Raw genomic sequence first — 19,000 nt, 5'->3', positions numbered from 1 at the left:
ACATTTGAGATTATTGAGAAAAAAATTGAAAAAAAATTCGATTAAATTAAAAATTAAATTAATGCAAGTTTTAGAATTGTTTTGATCTGAAAAATGATTTAAAATAATGTAATCCATTTTCGAACAATTTATGTTATTTACTTCAATTGAGAAAAGTATAAAAAAATTGTTGCTAAAAAGGCAGCATCAATTGAATTTAATAAAATAATTAATATAACATTCTAGCTTTTCTGACCAAATGTGACATGTATAGATAATATTGTCAAATTAATAGGACATGCAATATCATTAAATTAGTGATATCGAATAATTAGCTGTAATATTTGCTTCCGATTATATCTATTTCTATCTATTTTTATCTATTTCTACCTTTATTTAATAACAATTATTAATTTTCTGATTGACTATTTGCTCTTGTCATATATGTATATTTAATATATATAATCTATTAATTTAAAAGACGTAAAAATAAAACTTTTGTATTACTCACGTTTAGCGCTCATGTAAAATTTAAAGATTTTTATAAAATAAAAATTTCTATAAAAATGCGCGGCATTTTTTTCAGTTGAATTATATCAGTGAAAGGCATTTTGAACTGTATTTATATATTTGCAACGTATTTCTCCACGTACTTTTCTGGATGCGAATCAATATTACTGAGCTTAATTGCTCCTGCGCAAATTCAATTAGTTTATTTCTTCTGTATAATATTACTTTTTTTACGTGACTACGAGTATAAAATTAATCTTCATAAGCTTTTAATCTAATACTATAATTATTCAAACCACGCGGAATTATCTAAAAATATCGATAAATAAATTCTAATAAATCGTTTCCTTAATTTTTTCGTAAAATTATTTAAATGTGCACAATTTTTTTACACTTAAATGTAAATACTTCTTAACATTGAAATATTTTGCGACTTATTTAAATTTGTAGCGTTTATTTTTTCATAACGCGCGTAGTATATCACCTTTCGAGGAAATGAAATGTCAAATTTCGGTACTTTCTCTTTTCTGTGCATCAGCGCGGAATAATGCATGAAGTTTTATAGAAAGGAGGAGCGGGCAGCAACAACGACGCCAAATGTCGAGAACAAAATTTCAACACTGTGTTCTCTTCACTAGGGATTAATATCGCTTTGCATATTTATATATTCAAGTAACGCCGCATTTCTTGTCAAAACAACGAAAAGAATAACGTTACTAAATCCACTCATTATGCTTGAACTGGCGTGGCGTTAATGGTTGATGCAATAATCATGTGTTTACCAATATGCAATTCTTATCATATAAGAGATTCAATATATATATTTTTATAGCATCAGGAAAATTTGTAATACTATAGATATTTGTAAATTCTGGCTAAATCTTTAAATCATTTTCTAAATTTTTTATAAATACAAATATTTAAAAAATATAGTTTCAATTCGTGGTCATGTCTGTTTCTTACATATGTATAAATAATGCACTAAATATAAAAACAAAATAATATTCAAAAAATTTCGTCATTAAAACATAATGCCAGTAAAAGTAGTTGTGTAATTCTTCGCGATTTTAAATATTATAAAGAAAGAAAGTTTTTAACTTCTTTTTAAGCTCATGGATTGCAAAATAGTTTACAAATTTATAAGAACATTTATATAATCGTTACTACTAATTATTAATTATGTGAAAGATAAAAAAAATCTATATGTAGCTTGGAACTAAATCGTTGAATCACAAATAAATTAAATGTGTTAAATCACAGGATATCATATCACGGACAAAAAAAATAACGACAAGTTTACAAAAGCAACATAGTGTCATCGAAGCAATTTTATTAAATGAAAACAACGAACGACGAGAAACGAATACTATTTTATAGTATGTATAAAACACTAGTGACGTGGCATTCCGTTTACTTTCTTTAAATTCACGGAAGAACGGAGCCAGGAATGGCATTCGCGAACATTTCCAGAATGTCGATATCGAGGAGACAGTCTAAAATGTCGGCGGTCTCGGAACGATGTTTAAGATCTGACGTTCGCAGTAGGTATACATTCCTCCTGATAAAATTCAGTCACCCTTCTTCAACACTTACACTTTTGTCGTACCCGCGTGTTGCTCGAACCGCGGAGAACGAAGTATGAAGGGTCGCAACACATGCAAAGCCAAAAAAAAAATAAAGGCTGAAGGACAGAGTGCTGACGGAGGAAGGAAAGAAGGAAGAGGGAATACGGGGTGAATTGCAGGATGCGTGGCTGCTTCCCTCCGGCTCGTCTCTGTTCCACATTTTTTCCCCAATAGCTTTTCACGAGCTCAGATACTTTATTTTCGCATTATATATATATATATATATATATATATATATATATGCATTATATGCGAATTTCATAAAAGCAAAGATAAATCTCTGTTGTTTTTGTTATTGACTTTAACAAAATTGATAAGTATATTACTTTTTATCAGAAGTTCGATAAGCAGCGAGTATTAATATAAATATGTTATCAAATATATACATGTAATATACCAACCAAAAATATTTCGAAAACACATCTTATAATTTAAACTAATAAATTGGTAAGTGTGTAATGTCAATTAAAATAAGTATCTATTTAATTATACTCGGTTTTTTAATTTTAAAATCTGGAAATACATATATATTTATTTATGTATGCAACAAGTGAAATTCGTTAAAAAACTGTTGCGATAGATTTTTAGCAATGACATGATCAAAGATTATTCTCTTTTTGATGTTTTCGTTTTAAATAGATTTCTCGTAGATTCTTATAAATATGTATACAGTAGATAGTTACTTTTTAAAAAATTCTGCCCTTAATTTCTTTAAAACTCGTGTCGGTTTAACGAATATGCCAGAAGTTCTCATAAATATGAATTTCATATAAATGTAACTTTTTATTTAAAAAATATAGTTTTTCCCGTTGTTTCCGGTTGCTTCCGCACTGTTGTTTCCGGTTATTTTCATTTCAGTTGTGTTTATTTATTCATTTATGTTATTGTGTTTTATACTTTATATTTCTCCGTTTTTAATTATTTATTTATATTCAGACAATTACAAAAATCAAAACGCTATGTACTATTAAAATGCTTTTGTTAACAATATATTTTTACTTTTAGATCTAAAAATAAGAATTAAAGTATACATCTTTAATGTACTTTCTGTCGGTCTGTACTTTTCTCAATATACAGAAATATGAGATTTCAAGATTATTTACAGCCGAGTTTATACAATCTAAACACCACCATATTCAAGCAATAATTGAGGAAACGCGCGTATAAATCCATTTTATGGATATAAGGCACTTACCCCTATAATATGGCAAATATATTTCTTCATATTTATACGATAATCGTCATTTCGCCATGCTATGTTTTCTTACATAAGTTACTTGTGAAGCGTGAGCAACAATGATTTAGGCTATTTTTATATCGCTGATATGACGCAATAAATAAACGCGTTAGAGCTTTCTGTGGTGCATTCGCGCGATCACGTACGAGGGAAATAAAAAGTCGCGCATTTGCAATCCAAAATAGTACAAATTCGATACGCCGGTTCGGCATATCCGGCGAACTCTCTCTCTCTCTCTTTCTCTCTCTCTCTCTCTCCCTCTCGCCGCGTTTAATGCATTAAACGGGCAAATCGCCGCAGTCGCCTGCAAAACAGCCGCCGCAGAACAGAATTCAATTTTCGCAGTCGTGAACACGAATAGCCCGCGTCAATAAAGAATGAATGGATGATCCATCCGTCCACGACGGATGGGAAGGAACGAGAGATGAACGGAGGCCCCAGTTTCGGAGCCCCGTTTTGTCTCTCGCTTTCCATTCCTCAGGTGCAACCCTCTTCCCTGGTACATTGCCTGCACGACCGGGAATTTAGATAGCATCCGGATACCGGATGCTATTACGTCCTCTCTCTCCCTCTATATATATAGATATATATCCTATGAACTTTACAGCCTGTAGACTGCGATACTTTGAGAAATTTACAGTCTGAAAGATATTGCCGCGCGATATATATACCGACCTTCTACCTTCTCTCTATGCAGAGGAGGGAATCAGCGAGGACCGAAGGTCCTTCTGGGGATAAGGAGATGATTTCTGTTCTCGAGAGGGTCCACAGAGGGTTCCGAGGCCTATTCCGCTCTCTCTTTCTCTCTTTCTATTTCTTACACTTTTACCGCGTGTGCCAGAAGTGAGAAACACTATAATGTCTGTCCATCTGTCAATCCAACCCTCCCCCATGTGTACCTTCGATCTTTTGCCTACCAAGAATGAAAGCACCCTATTTTATTTTAATCTGTAAATGGGCGGAAGTGGGAATAGCTGTGAGCTTTTGTTTAATTCTGAGATTGCGCCACGAGACACTCGTTTCGAGCGGTGTGACGGGCGCAGATGGGACTCCGTGAGTTTTTCCTTCCATGTTTCATTAGGGAGGAGATACTCGATAGCCTGGATGGTTTTCTTGCGTAAATTTATCGCCCCTCTTGGAAAGTTTGATCACGATTAAAATCACTGTGCAAACGCGAGAGTAAGCGCGAATGGAGCGCGTTTGTTTTACTTAAAAGAGAATGAGAAAGACAAGGAGAGAGGGGGAGGATTTAAGAAAATCGCAATGTTGAGAGATTTTATAGAAAACGGTTGCTACAAGAAAAATATGAAAATCGGTTTTATAATTTTTGATCATCAAACAAACACGCGAAATTTTAATAATAAATATTTTTACTATAATTCGGGAAATATTATTCAAATAAAAATTGTTTAAACAATATAGAAAATAAAAGATTTTCGGTAAATTCTTATAATTTCATGTAATTAGATAATAAAATCTAATTGTTCATGTAAATAATATTCTTTTAGATGTCAATTCTAAATAATGCAATAAAAAAGATGATAATATTTTAAGTTATATCTAAAGAAATTTCGGTTCTAAAGTATTCTGTTAGCTTAAGCGACGAATAATCGACCGAACGTCATTTTGACAACTAAAAAAAAGTGAGGTAGTTATATTTTGCTTGTGCCTTCATAAATATTTAAATTAAAAAGTTAGAACCGCCTAATTTAACCTCGCGTATATATACGCGTAGGATACGGTTGAACGTTGTTAGTTTCGAGTCACATTTTTGAAAATTCTCGTTCGACGTCAATTTGCAAAAATTTGAAAACAAATTTATGCTCCTGTTATACACATTCTTTCGTAAAAGAGCGAACACTGCTAGTAACCGCCAACCTTTACCTCCATTACAGAAATCCTGGAGGAAGAATTCAACTGATACGCGTCTAAGTCAGGGATCCTAGAAACTGGGTGACCGGCCAAAGGGCCGATTAGAAACAGAACCTCTCTTCTTGCTCAACAAAGAGGATCAAGAAGCCTTATCGTACGTGCTGTCCAATTGAGAAAAAGTATCAGAAAAGGGGAGAAGAGACATAGAAAGAGGTAAGGACAGAAGAGAGAGAGAGAGAGAGAGAGAGAGAGAGAGAGAGAGAGAGAGAGAGAGAGAGAGAGAGAGAGAGAGAGAGAGAGAGAGAGAAGAGAGACAGAGAGAGAGAGAGAGAGAGAGAGAGACAGGGAAAGTGGAAGAGATCGCAGAACACTTAAACGTAGCCAAGAGGATAAGTCGAGATGTCGAGCGCAGGCAGAAAGATGGAATTCCAGGCGAGACGCTCCAAAATCTCGTGATCGGTGTCAGCGCCTGGCCGAGGAGATAAGGCGATCATCGGGGATCGACCGATGATGGAGGCGAGAATGAACGGTTCGTTCGTCAGGTCGATCTTCCGGAACCTCTCGCTGACCTCTCACGAGCACCGAGCTTCGAACGAGCCATCCGGAAGCGAAGAAGCGGACACTAACAACGTCATCAATGTGGTCTCTGCAACCGTGCAGGAGGAAAAGATGGCGGACCTTCTGGATGACGCTTTTTCGAATAACAATAGCGACGTTATCGACGGCAGCATCGAATCGAGCTGGTTCAACGACTCGACGACCGCCGTCTCGACCATGTCGGATTCCTCTTCCTTCTTCGCAGAATCCTCATCGTCGTACTCCACCCCAAGCGTGGACAACTACACCGGCAGCGTGTCCGATCTCTTTGTTTTCGACGACTTGAACGACTACATCAACCGGCTCAACTATAGCGTTTTCGTGAACCTGACGGCCTATTACGGCGACGGCGGCGCCGGGCTAAACCTGAGCAGTGTGAACTGCACGTCGTCGATAATCGCCGGAAATGCTGTCAGGCCGGGGGATGAGTGCGGTACGACCCCCGGCGTCGACGAAAAGTCGAACAGCTGGTGGGCCCTGATACTCGTGATCGTGCCGTGTTTAACGCTTTTCGGTAACGTGCTCGTCATCCTTGCGGTAGTGAGGGAGCGAGCCCTACAGACTGTCACCAACTACTTCATCGTCAGTTTGGCGGTCGCCGATCTCCTCGTCGCGGTGCTCGTTATGCCGTTCGCGGTCTACGTATTGGTGAGTCGATTTCTCTCTTTGCAAATTCGTACTATGTAGGTATCTAATTACACGACGACGATTTCCTTCTAATCAAACGTCTACTTGTGTACTCCTCGATCGATACTTCTCTCGTTTCTCGATACTTCTTCGAAGGGATAATTTAATTTGGATGTGTAACATATTAAACAATTAATTGCAACGGTTAATTGGGTCTTGGTGATAGCTACATAGCTGTAAAATGTTACTCTTGTTAATTATCGCGCTTGATTAATGTAATTGTATAAATATGAGTTACATGGTTTCACAAGACACACGCAACTCTCACTCAGTACATATAATTTATCGTTTACTTGGTGTATTTATTTATTGCAGAAACTTTAGAGCGAAATTATATCTTCTACAATTAATTATAAAACGTTATTAATTATAAATGTTCTAATAAAACCCTAAAGATTAAGACATTCTACTGTATCGACATTAATTAATAGAATTAATACTTCTAATTATAGACTGTTGTATGATTTGTGTAAATAAGCTGAGAGCTCCGAGGGTGGAGCCTCGCATCGATCGCGAGTTTAGCTGCTAATTAAACGCTATCGTCGAACAGCGTTTGCATATGTGCTCAATTACCGCCTTCATCTTCAAAGTAAACAAAAAAAAATATATATATATAAATGGAGAAGAGTTTATTTTTACCCTAAAATACTTTGATCTCGTTAATATATTTATTGGCTATTGAAAAATGATAACCATTTTTCGTTAATTAGAGAGAACAGAGATAAACCTTCACGCGAAAATCGAAACGTCAGCTCGATGTCTGCGAGAATAAATAATTAATGCCGATCTATGATACAAGAATATATTAAATTTTGTCTAATAATTTCATCTATTCAGTACACGTACTCATTTAACCAAACCGACTGCATTTGAATGGAGAATGCTTTGAGATTCCTAAACGGGCACAGCGATTGTTCATATAGAACATTCGCAGAACAAACGAGACTGTCTGTTATGTTAAGGCAGTTTGATTCAGCGCGACAGTCGGAGAACACGCATGTGAATGAAAACAGAATTAGTCAATTAAAGCCATATCGAATAATTCTGCGGATGACTGCCACCGGCGCGGGTCGACCTGTTGTACAGACAATCATGTTAGCTAATACAAACGTTTCCCCGACTACGTCTATATCGCGATCACTAAAAGCGTTTCGCTATATTGCACATAATGCGTTTTGTTCGAAGAAAATTTCGAACACTATAACACGTTGGCTTCTCTCAAAGTTCTTATATTACGTAAGCAAATTATAGATTACCTATGAAAAGTACTGTCCAATATCTCTGCATGTGTAATTATTAAACACATGTGTGTGATATTAATCATCACAATCCTATTTATTATGTTGCGTATGCAACGTATATTTAGAAAATTATATATAAATTAATCGTAAGTAAATTGGTGATTGATAACTGATTGATGTAATAATAATCAATTATATACGGGAACAACCAATTGCTATTATTAAAATGTAATTTTAATAAATCAGTCAATAAGTTAATTAAAGTGTTGAAGAAAAATACGAATATACCTTTATAAAAAAAAATAAATCATCGTGCATATATCTGAAGAAAATAATATATTAATTTAAATATATTTCAAGAGCTGTGCCTTGTAAGGTGAAATAAATGTCACATGAGAAACTGAAACATTGCCAGTTATATAATAGCGAATAACGCGATAAAATAAAAGGGTTATATCTATAATGATCGAGGGGTGTTGAGTATACATGAACAATGTAACGCCGCGAACTATTCGCATTGAACGTTAGTTTACCCAAAGGACTTTCATGTAGTCGTCGATTTAATCGACGATTAAATACACGCTTCACGCTACGACAACAGCAGCTAGGATAGCTGCAATTATGAAAATAACGTCACAGCTAAATGCTATTTAGACGTAAAAGCTCCCAGGTGTCGAGAACAATTTTTATTGATTCTGTCGTGGTATATATGTTGAAGAAATATATATGTTATAGAAATATATTTTAAATGTAAACTTATTATACTTTTACATCACAATAATCAAATAAAAGAAAATGCAAAAAGTTAATTAATATGTCCAAGATAAACAGAAAATATAATATAATTAAAGAATGTAAAAAAATGGAACTATGTGAGATCAACAATAAAACAAATATAGATAAAATATAATAAAATCTTAAAAATTTAAATAGATCTTTGCTTGAATAATAAAATGAATCCCTTTCTAAAAAAAGGCATGTTAAGTCGATTCTCGCAAGTATTGTTGCATCTTTTCCGCAATGCTGATTGACTCGATTTTCGATCCGCATTGTGCATTATATTTATAGCATCAAGAGGCTGTCATCGCTAGGATTAGCAATTTGAAAGTTTGATCAAAATAAAATTAAATAAAATAATAATATGTTATAATACTTTAAACTCGATTAATATTTTTGACAGTTATCAGCTGATTTCTGTCAAAAAATATTAATCGCGGATAAGATATTATATACACATATTATTTACAACATATTACTATTTTAATATTTTTAACATATTATTTTAACATTTAATTAGCAAATTAACGCTTTATTAATATTTTCATTTTCAGCTGATTAAAGCGTTAATTTGCTAATTAAATTTTAAAATAATAATATGTTAAAATAACCCTTATCCGCGATTAATATTTTTTGACAGAAATCAGCTGATAACTATCAAAAATATTAATCAAATTTAAAGTATTATAACATATTTTTTGAAACATATTATTTTATTTAATTTTATTTTGAACAAACTGTTAAACTACTAATCCTCGCAATGACAACCTCTCGGTGCTACGAATATGCTGCAAATCGAAATAGTCAATCAGCATCGCGGAAAAGATGCAACAATACTTGCGAGAATCGACTTAACATGCCTTTTTTTAGAAAGGAATGTTATAATATTTTAAATTTGATTAATATTTTTGACAATTATCAGAGCTGATTTTTGTCAAAAAATATTAATCGCAGATAAGATATTATAACATATTATTTAAAACATATGTTACTATTTTAATATTTTCAACATATATATACCCCCATTACCGCTATAGAAATATTATAAAATAAACAATTTCTCACTCACCGATGTGCAATAGCGGAGTTGTAGTACACAGCACGTTGATCTGAAAACAAAATATTCAAATTATGTATATACATATGTGTGTGTTGAATATCTCATAAACAATGCAAGTTAGAAAAAATGTTTTATTTTGCATACCTCACAGTTGCCCCGATGTCGCCCGATGCCTCCCCGGGCCTCCTCCTCCTCTCTTGGTCGACCATCATTGCTCCTTCGAAGCATTCACGACACTCGCGAAAACACGAATAATTACGATTGTCCGACACTTTACACGGCACTCCCGTTACGTGAAACTTTACACGGCATTCCCGAAGCGCGACACTTTACACGGCACTCCCGACACGACGTGTGTAAAATCGCACTGTGTATCGCAATGCTACCTGTAACAAATAAAATACATATATATATTAGAATAATCTTACTATTTCGCATTATAACATACACAATATAAATATGTAAGCTAAAATTAACGATAGATATATCCACGGATCGCAACACATTCGCGCGCGCGAAAACAGATTAAGTTGGGTTATGTTGGCAAGAGATTTTGCATCGAATTTTTCGCGAAATATGCATTTCAAACAATTACGATTACATATTAACGTTGAAATTATAATATGCGATTGATAAATATTACAATACAAAAGTTAGAAATCGTTTCTAACGATTATGCTTACTAATTAATCACAGCGGGACGCAGCTCGAACTGCCTGATACTCGCGGCGTTTCGGTAATGACCGCGGCTATTCGCTATTCTACAAACATCGGCAACTTCATTCTAATAGCGCGCGCGCGATACTATATACATGACTTAATATTAATAATTAATTAAAACTCGAAGGAGATTTGTTCGAAAAGATATAGCTTTAGAAAGAAAAAATATTAATCGAGAATAAGGTATAACATATAATTTACAACATATTACTATTTTATAACTTTTACCATATTATTATTTTAAAATTTAATTAGCAAATTATAACATACACAATATAAATATAAATTTGTAAACTAAAATATTTAATTAGCAAATTTTCGTCTTATTAATATTTTTTGACATCAGATATGAGCTGATTAAAGCGTTAATTTGCTAATTAATTTTTAAAATAATAATATGTTATAAAAATTAAGATAAAAATATGTTTTAAATAATATGTTATAATACTTTAAAATCGATTAATATTTTTGACAGAGCTGATTTCTGTTAAAAAATATTAATCAAGAATAAAGTATTATAACATATTACGAGTATTTACAACATATTATTATTTAATTTTTTACCGTATTAGTATTTTAAAATTTAATTAGCAAATTAACGTTTTCATCAGCTGATTTCGGTGAAAAAATATTAATCGAGTTTAAACAAACTTTATATTATATCATTCTTTTTAATATAAAATCGAAGAATGGCACGCGCTTGTATTGTTCTAGTGTTCTAAATTCTAAATGCAAAATTATAATTATATTTAGTCTTAGAAATATAATTTGACGTAATATGTATTATAAAAATAAAATTATGATAATTTATATTTCCAGTACTGTGTGTTAGAGTTTTAGAATTTGAAGAAGAAACATATGGTTTGAAATTGCTCTGGATTTTTGTTACCATCGTTAGCAGGTCGTTTGCTTATCCTGGCACGTCCCACATAAATTATATATCACAACGTCCACACACGTGATCTTATTTTAAAATCGTCAACGGTGCCAAAAGAGTCGGGACGATGTATTTCGTTCCCGAATGCGCGTTAGATTTTACAATTGTGATAGGATTAAAGTAGAAAGGATGCGGGTTACGAAAAATCACGCCTACGATTTTTTTCATGAAAATACAATTTGAATATGGTTCCATAAACTGATAGCTCGATTCGAAACTGGTACGAATAGATCTCGATTTCGATAGATCGGACAGGGCACAAAAGTACGATCGGTCAATTAGGACTGCGTACGGCGTACGTAATCCCGAACGTGCGAACGTCCGTCAATGCAGTTTTCATGCACGTCCGCATATGTCCCACATTTCCTATGGCATGTAACTTTATCGCGATTGTGTGTGCAACGGTATTGTTGACAAAAATAGATTACAAAAAATCCCAGGTGAAATTTTCTCAACTGCGTCGCAAAATATTCTTAAATTGCCTCGTTAATTACAGTTAACAGATTTTATAGCAGTGTTTTATAAACCATGATTAGTCTACTAAATTAGAATTTAGTAAAATTTTAGGATAATACATATGAGCCGTTCGCTCGAAGAACGACTTAAGTCGACTTAAGTCGTTTTTTAAAATTCGCTTGCCACTGTGTTACTATTCATCTAAACAATAAATCTGTTCAGTTTCGCTAATTTCCTAACTATTTTAAGGTCTTAAAATAATATTTTGTATTGCGCGATTTCAACGGCGCACCGCCACCAACGCGCCAATAGTGCGCTGTCGATGTCATTGCGCGTTAAATTCACAGTTAATCGCTCAGATTTCTGTATATAATGTATATGAGCCGTTTGCTCGAAAAACGACTTAAGTTGCCTTAAGATTTTGCACAAAAATTGAATTAAAGATTCAACTGTGTGATTCGAATTATTAAACATTATGTTTTTCAGCTTTTATATTTTTTTAATATATAGAGGTATACTATTTAGTAATAATTTATTACCATAAAAACAAATTTTAAAGTAATATAATTGTTTTCACCATTGATTACATTAAACTCATATATAAAATTTTAAGTCGTTTTTCTGATGATCGACTACAACATGTAAAACATCTTTGATGTCCGAAAAAAATATTATTAATATACAAAAGCTGGTGTTTAGCATCAATTTCAATTACACATAAAATAAAACATTAATTAATTTAAAAGAAAATTTAGTATCTAACGTGGTGGACGAAAATTTATTTTATTATATATTACATTAATCTACACCTGTAGTTTTCTTTTAAATTAATTAATGTTTTATTTTATGTGTAATTGAAATTGATGCCAAAAAACAACTTTTATATATTAATAATAGTTTTTTCGGACGTCAAAGATGTTTTACATGTTGTTGTAGTCGATCGTCAGAAAAACGGCTTAAGTCATATTTTATGTAATCCATGGTAAAAACAATTATATTGCCTTAAAATTTGTTTTTATGGTAATAAATCATTACTATATAGTATACTTTTATGTTCAAAAATATAAAAGTTGAGGTACATAATATTTAATAACTCGAACCACACAGTTGAATCTTTAATTCAATTTTTTGTGCAAAAACTTAAGTCGACTTAAGTCGTTCTTCGAGCAAACGGCTCATATATACATTGATATTAAAATTATTTATTATTATTTTAATATAATGAATTGTTACTGAAATAAATAAATAATTTGCTACAATTAGATATGTTTGATATATATACAGTATACATCTCTAATTGTCGCGAATAGTTTATTTATTCTAGTAAACATTTATCTTGTTAAAGACATACTACAGATTTTTGATATATGTACGTGTTAAGAGAGTTCAACTTACTAAATTTCAACTCATGTCAGCTTTTCAAGCAAATAAATTACGTGTTTTGAGATTAAGTTAATACAAACTTTAACTGCAATTTTCACGTTAACATGCGCGCGCGCCCGTAATAACTGGACGCTATGCTGCTGAGAAAGTTCGCGACTATAATCGATAAGTTTCTAATCGTCGTCAGCGGAGAAACGTATTCGCTCCGCGATTGTATGTACGACTTTCCGTTAACTCCGCAATGAACGGGAGATGGGTGTTTTAATTACATCTTAAATAATCCTATCTATCGCTCTCGTATCCTTGACATCTCACGGTGCCAGCTGGTGCGACCAGCGTCGCTCCAGATTACATTGGTATGATAAAATCCAGGTGCATCTACGTTCTATGTAAGTGCAAACACGACGGAACGTGCCGAGATCGTCCTTCGGCCGCTTAAACGATCGTTCTGGAGTTTCGTATTAAACGTTTCACTAGTAGTGTGTGTGTGTGTCGTGTGCGTAAGTGTGTGTGTTTGTGTGTGCCGCAACGAAAGTGTCGCCATTGGGTCAGAGCACTTTATGCTCTCTTTGCAGTGTACTTGGCGTGGCAATGTCATCCTCCCTTTAACGACGAGTGAAAAATGGTTGCTCTCTCCGCACGTTTATACCACGAATTCCTTCAACTATGCTCTTTTGGGACGAAATTCCGCGAGCTCTCAGTAACTAAGTCGCAAGTTGCGACGTAAGCTACCGTATACTCAAACAATCTTGCCATACTTTCCGGTAAAAGATATGTACTGAAAGAAAATTTAATATCTCTTATCCGAAAGGATTATTTTTAGGAAAAATTGATATATTAAAATTATTAAAAGAGAGAAAGAAAGAGAAAGCAAGATTAGATTACATGAACTATTGATTACGCTATATACAAAGAATTTTATATTATTTTTATTGATTATAAAAAATTTACCGTTATCTTATTCTCTGTCAATTTATGTAACAATAGTGTAATCTAATATAATACATTTTTTTTAAATATTAAAATGTATAATATAATCTTTATTATGGGATTTTAATTATTTTCTTTTCTATCATATCTTACATTTTTATCTTATATTTCTTTTTCTTAATAATTATATAAATTTTCTCGAAACTTAGTTTAAAATTTACTTTCCGTAAATGCAGCAAGATTCGTTATGTATCCATTATTTCTAGAAACTGATTAACGAACTTTTGCAAATTTGCAAAATTATATTCTTGAATAGTTAGTAGTCTTAACAGTCTCTTATTTGATTTTCTCTTCTTATTCTTTTTATCAAATTACGTTTTTTTTTGTTGTGACTTTTGTTGCGGGCCTTTACGTTCGGGTCTTATTTAACGTAAAATGAAAGACAATGCTCGCGCGCGTTTATGTTTTGGAATCAGCAAGATATTCGTATTCTTCGCGAACAACCCGTTCCTGCAGTTTCCAGCTGATGACGCCAAAATTTGCATATCCGCTATTATTACAGACCATCTTGAATCGACACACAGCATCCCTCCATCAATATAAAGTTTCCTGTCTCATTTTTATATCTTGCTTTCGCGTGCACGCCTGATTCGATTTTATATAGCGCCGCTGCCTTTTTTACGATCTCCCAAATGTCGCGGTAACTCTTTTTGCTCAGCGCGCAGAAAGCAAATTGCGGTTCCGTCAACGTTGCAAAGGAGTTGGCGTGAGCGGAAATACAGGTTCGCCACAATATCCTACTTTCACACTGCGAAATACTGAATGCCGTGAAAATGGTACATGCGCATTGCGTATGCAAATGCACTTGGCATCGTCGAGAGAGACGAACGCATTTATATATGTTTTGAAATATTATTATCGTATTCGCAGGGAAATTTGCGGTTTAAATATATTTTAACTTTTTCAAAGAGAGAGAGAGAGAGAGAGAGAGAGGGAGAGAGGAAGAGAGAGAAAGAGTATCCGTAAACTAAAAAAAAATTTTTGAAATTTTTCGCAAGTTACTTCTTTTACGATTGTGTAAAGTTTTATAGATAGAAGTTTTTTTGAATGATTACTTTTTATATTGAAGAGATAGAATTAATAAAAATTAATAAAAAAAATTTAGAAAAAAACATTTTTATTAAGCTAATATAGTAATATTTTTACATATTGTAACAAATGCGCATCACATCTCTACTTCCTTTTTGCACCAACATCTCTAATTATTTTTTATATAACAAAATTGTTATTAACAAGGAAAGTTTTTCACATTTGATATTATATATATATATATACACTAGCAGATCCTGACCTCGATAATGGGGGGGGTTTTGCAAAATTATTTTATTTAATATTTTTAGTTTCATGATTAGCTTTTATTCCAGCATCAACAACGTCGATAGCTCTTTAATGTTTATTTTTCTTTATTTATATTTTTTAAACAAATTCAGCAAAACTGTTTCTTTTAATTTGCAAGGAAGGGAGTTTTACCCCCCCCCCCTCCCCCCCCAGGATCCGCCAGTGTATATATATATATATATATATATATATATATATATATATATATTATATAGATATAAATTATTTCTCGCCTAATTATTTTCATGCAACGAAATTATCTCATCATTTCGTCGTATGTCTGACTTAATCTATACTTAACTCCTTGAATGCGTAATGAGTATAATTTACAGTGTATCTTATACTTTTATATATATATATTTTATATATATATTATATATATATATATATATATATATATATATATAAGTATAAGATACACTGGAAATTATACTCATTACGCATTCAAGGAGTTAAGTTTAGATTAAGTCAGACATAGGACGAAATAGATGAGATATCTTCGTATATACACTGGCGGATCCTGGGGGAGGGGGGGGGGGGTTAACCCCCCTTTGCAAATTAAAAGAAACAGTTTTGCTGAATTTGTTTAAAAAATATAAATAAAGAAAAACAAACATTAAAGAGCTATCGACGTCAGGATCCGCTAGTGTATATATACCTATAAGTATAAGATACACTGTAAATTATATATATTAATAATTTTTGTAGTATTATTTACAACACACAACAGAAAAAAAAATCTAGTTAATACTAAAATAACGTTGCATATCAACATTATGTATTTTTGCATGCAAATATCAGTCACGAATAAGAGAGCCGTAACGTCATTGTAATTTCGCTTTGTATATTTATATAAAGAAAAAGAAAATTTTTATATTTTTCATATAGAATATATTTTAAAAGTGCGCATTTCATTCCTTTTGACAAGAAAAATCTTTCTTTAGTTATAAAAAATCAGTTTTTTTGTTTTATTATAAATATATATGTATAATATCCTTGATATAAATAAATTTATAAAACGATAAAATTAGAACAATTTTAAACATGAAATAAAATAAAACTTTGCAAGTACATATAATTATCATCTTCAAAGATTTTGATTATTTTAAATAATTTATTTTTATTATAAAAATTTTTAATAATAAAAATTTTTTGCAATAGACAAATCATGTTGAAAATGATATGCTTATATATGTATAAGTTTGATATAATGTACGAATATATAACTATTATATTACTTATATGTTTCAATACAAAAAATTACATTCTTAACATTAATTAATATTACTATTATTAATATTACTATGTTAATAATTGAAAAAATTAAGCGCAAAAAATGCAGAATTATTATTATTTTAATCTGAATATATAGCTGCAGAGTACTTTTTTTTAGAAGTTGTAACTAGACGTGTGGAACACTTTTATATTTCGAGATCTTAAAAACTTGGAAACAGTTTTCATAAAAATTAGAAATTTAGATCGAAAAGATTAAGACGTGGCAGTCATTTCTGTAAGAAATGTTGTAAGAACAGATTAACTTTTATGGAAACAGAAAGAGACAAAGAAAGAAAGCGAGAGAGAGAGAGAGAGAGAGAGAGAGAGAGAGAGAGAGAGAGAGAGAGAGAGAGGGGGAGGAGGAGAGAGAGGGAGAGAGAGAGAGAAAGAAAGAGATAGTTACTTTGAAAACATCTTAAAGCTATTTAAAAATATTATTTTTCAAAACTTAATTAATTTTTACTTAATTAAACTTAATTAAACTTAGGAATTATGGTTCTCGTTTTAGAGAGATATTTTAATAAATTTAATAGACAAAAAATAAATTCAGTAAAAATATGTCGAAGATAAATATTTTCAAAAATAATTGCGATTATTTTAGAATATTATTACAATATGAAAACAAACATTGCAAACATTTTTTTAATTAATCAATTAAAAATGTATTATATTTTCATTTTTCAATTGTTTAGTTTCTTGTATTAAATATTTTGGCAATTAAATTTTTTATTAAAACATTGTTAAAATAATGTTTACTTAAGATTATATATAAATATATGCAAATGCAAAAGATTTGTTTCTATTTATGAAAGACTTAATTATCGAAAAATTTTATATTTTTTATTGTTATATTTGTATAACATACACAGCTGCCATTTTTTAACATTTCTGCTAAGAAAAAATAAAATTAAAAAAAAAGATAACGACTACACAAGAATTTCAGAAATACAGTGTATATTCAGAAGAAAGAGAAATTCATTCAGTCACGGCCATTCATTTCTAAGCACTTGAGCATGCAAATTTAGCCCGTCATGTATTTCCGTACAGTGTTTCGATTGCATTCTCGAGTGCAAGGAAAAGTAAAGAAGGAGCCTTTACATTACGGAACGAATCGATTCGTTTTGGTAATTTAGTTACTTTACGCGACACAAAAGGCGGCAAAAGTAATAAACCATGCATCTAACACGTTGCATTCCTATTGCAATGCTCCATTAAATTTCTTTTACATGCCGGTGAAAAGAAATTCTAGATTAAGATGTGATTTGCAAATGCGATTACTTAAAGACCAACAGAAATTCGATACACGAACCGCACTGCAATTTCAACACACTCGATCCTGTTAAAGTTTCACACGTTTGAGATAAAAAACGAAATATTTATATTATTCGGGGTAATCTTTTACTTTTTCTAATATTAATCTGTTACTAATATAGCTTCTAAAAATTCTACCGAATTCTCTGTGCATGATAAGCAACTATTAACCAAAATTGGTATATATATACATAACTCAAAGAAGTAAATGGCAATATAACAACAGTTCTTGAAAATAAAAAGAAAAAATAAAAGAAAAACAAGAAAATCCTAAAAGTTTCATTATCGCCTCCTGTCGAGATATGGGGGAGAAAGAATGCAAAGACATATTTCAGCGAGTATCACTGAAAGATGTCGATCGAAAACGGAAACTGCGGCGGAATATTCGCAATTTCGGCGTAACACGTGCGTGCCTCTCGTGATGATTCGAGAAAGGAGGGCACGAGCGCTTCTGAAGGGTGCTTTCGACGAGGGGTGCTGGCGTGACCGCGAGTAATTTCGAGGGACGTTTCCCTCCCCTTCGGCGTCCACTCCCCCCACGGCACAAATCGTCGGTGGCCCTCAGCACCCCCTCAGCTGTTTCACCGAGTGGAACAGCACGGCAAGATCGCGCCGGGGCAAGGTCTATGTTAATAACAGAGATCACTTCGTCGCATGCATGCCTTATTATTTAGCCATGCCAGGCCCCGGTTTTGATTCGTGCTGGCTAAACGCGACCGTAACACCGCTAACATGAATATTAATGATCGGCCGCAAATATGTGCGCGCTCGGAATGGTCACTTATTCCTTCTAGAAATAGTTATACCCCCGCCGATCGTGAGAGCAATGCCGGAAGTACCCTCGTCCTTGACGGGGCATTTGATTGTCTCCTTCTTGTGCCGACTAACCTTGACACTTGCCCTCGAAAGCACGGCATCTCGACCCTGATCGCACATTGAAGATTTCTTCTATCGCGTCGAAAACGCGGAGAGAGAACGTTTGTGGAAATTATAAGAATCTATTCT

General features: G+C 32.7%; 1 protein-coding gene and 1 long non-coding RNA gene across 4 annotated transcripts in view; one reads left to right on the top strand and one right to left on the bottom strand.

Annotated features, from left to right (window-relative positions):
• LOC145932591 (uncharacterized) overlaps positions 1-19,000 on the bottom strand; it is a 213,563-nt gene that overhangs the window by 181,761 nt on the left and 12,802 nt on the right. Inside the window, exons 2-3 of the long non-coding RNA XR_014424740.1 lie at positions 9,730-9,971; positions 9,595-9,634 (exon numbers count right to left, since the gene is read on the bottom strand). This is a non-coding gene — a long non-coding RNA (uncharacterized LOC145932591). The remainder of the gene's footprint in view (positions 1-9,594; positions 9,635-9,729; positions 9,972-19,000) is intronic.
• Dop2r (dopamine D2-like receptor) overlaps positions 5,536-19,000 on the top strand; it is a 226,487-nt gene continuing 213,022 nt past the window's right edge. For all 3 annotated transcript variants that reach the window (XM_083031630.1, XM_083031628.1, XM_083031627.1), the window contains exon 1: positions 5,536-6,468. In XM_083031630.1, the coding sequence (XP_082887756.1) occupies positions 5,731-6,468 (738 nt within the window). In that variant the 5' untranslated portion in view covers positions 5,536-5,730. The remainder of the gene's footprint in view (positions 6,469-19,000) is intronic.

Source organism: Prenolepis imparis, unplaced genomic scaffold (genome assembly GCF_030444845.1).
Source record: "Prenolepis imparis isolate NDT839.2.m4 unplaced genomic scaffold, iyPreImpa1.0 SCAF_2, whole genome shotgun sequence".
Taxonomy (NCBI): Eukaryota; Metazoa; Arthropoda; class Insecta; order Hymenoptera; family Formicidae; genus Prenolepis; species Prenolepis imparis.
This window is presented reverse-complemented; position numbering and strand designations above follow the sequence as displayed.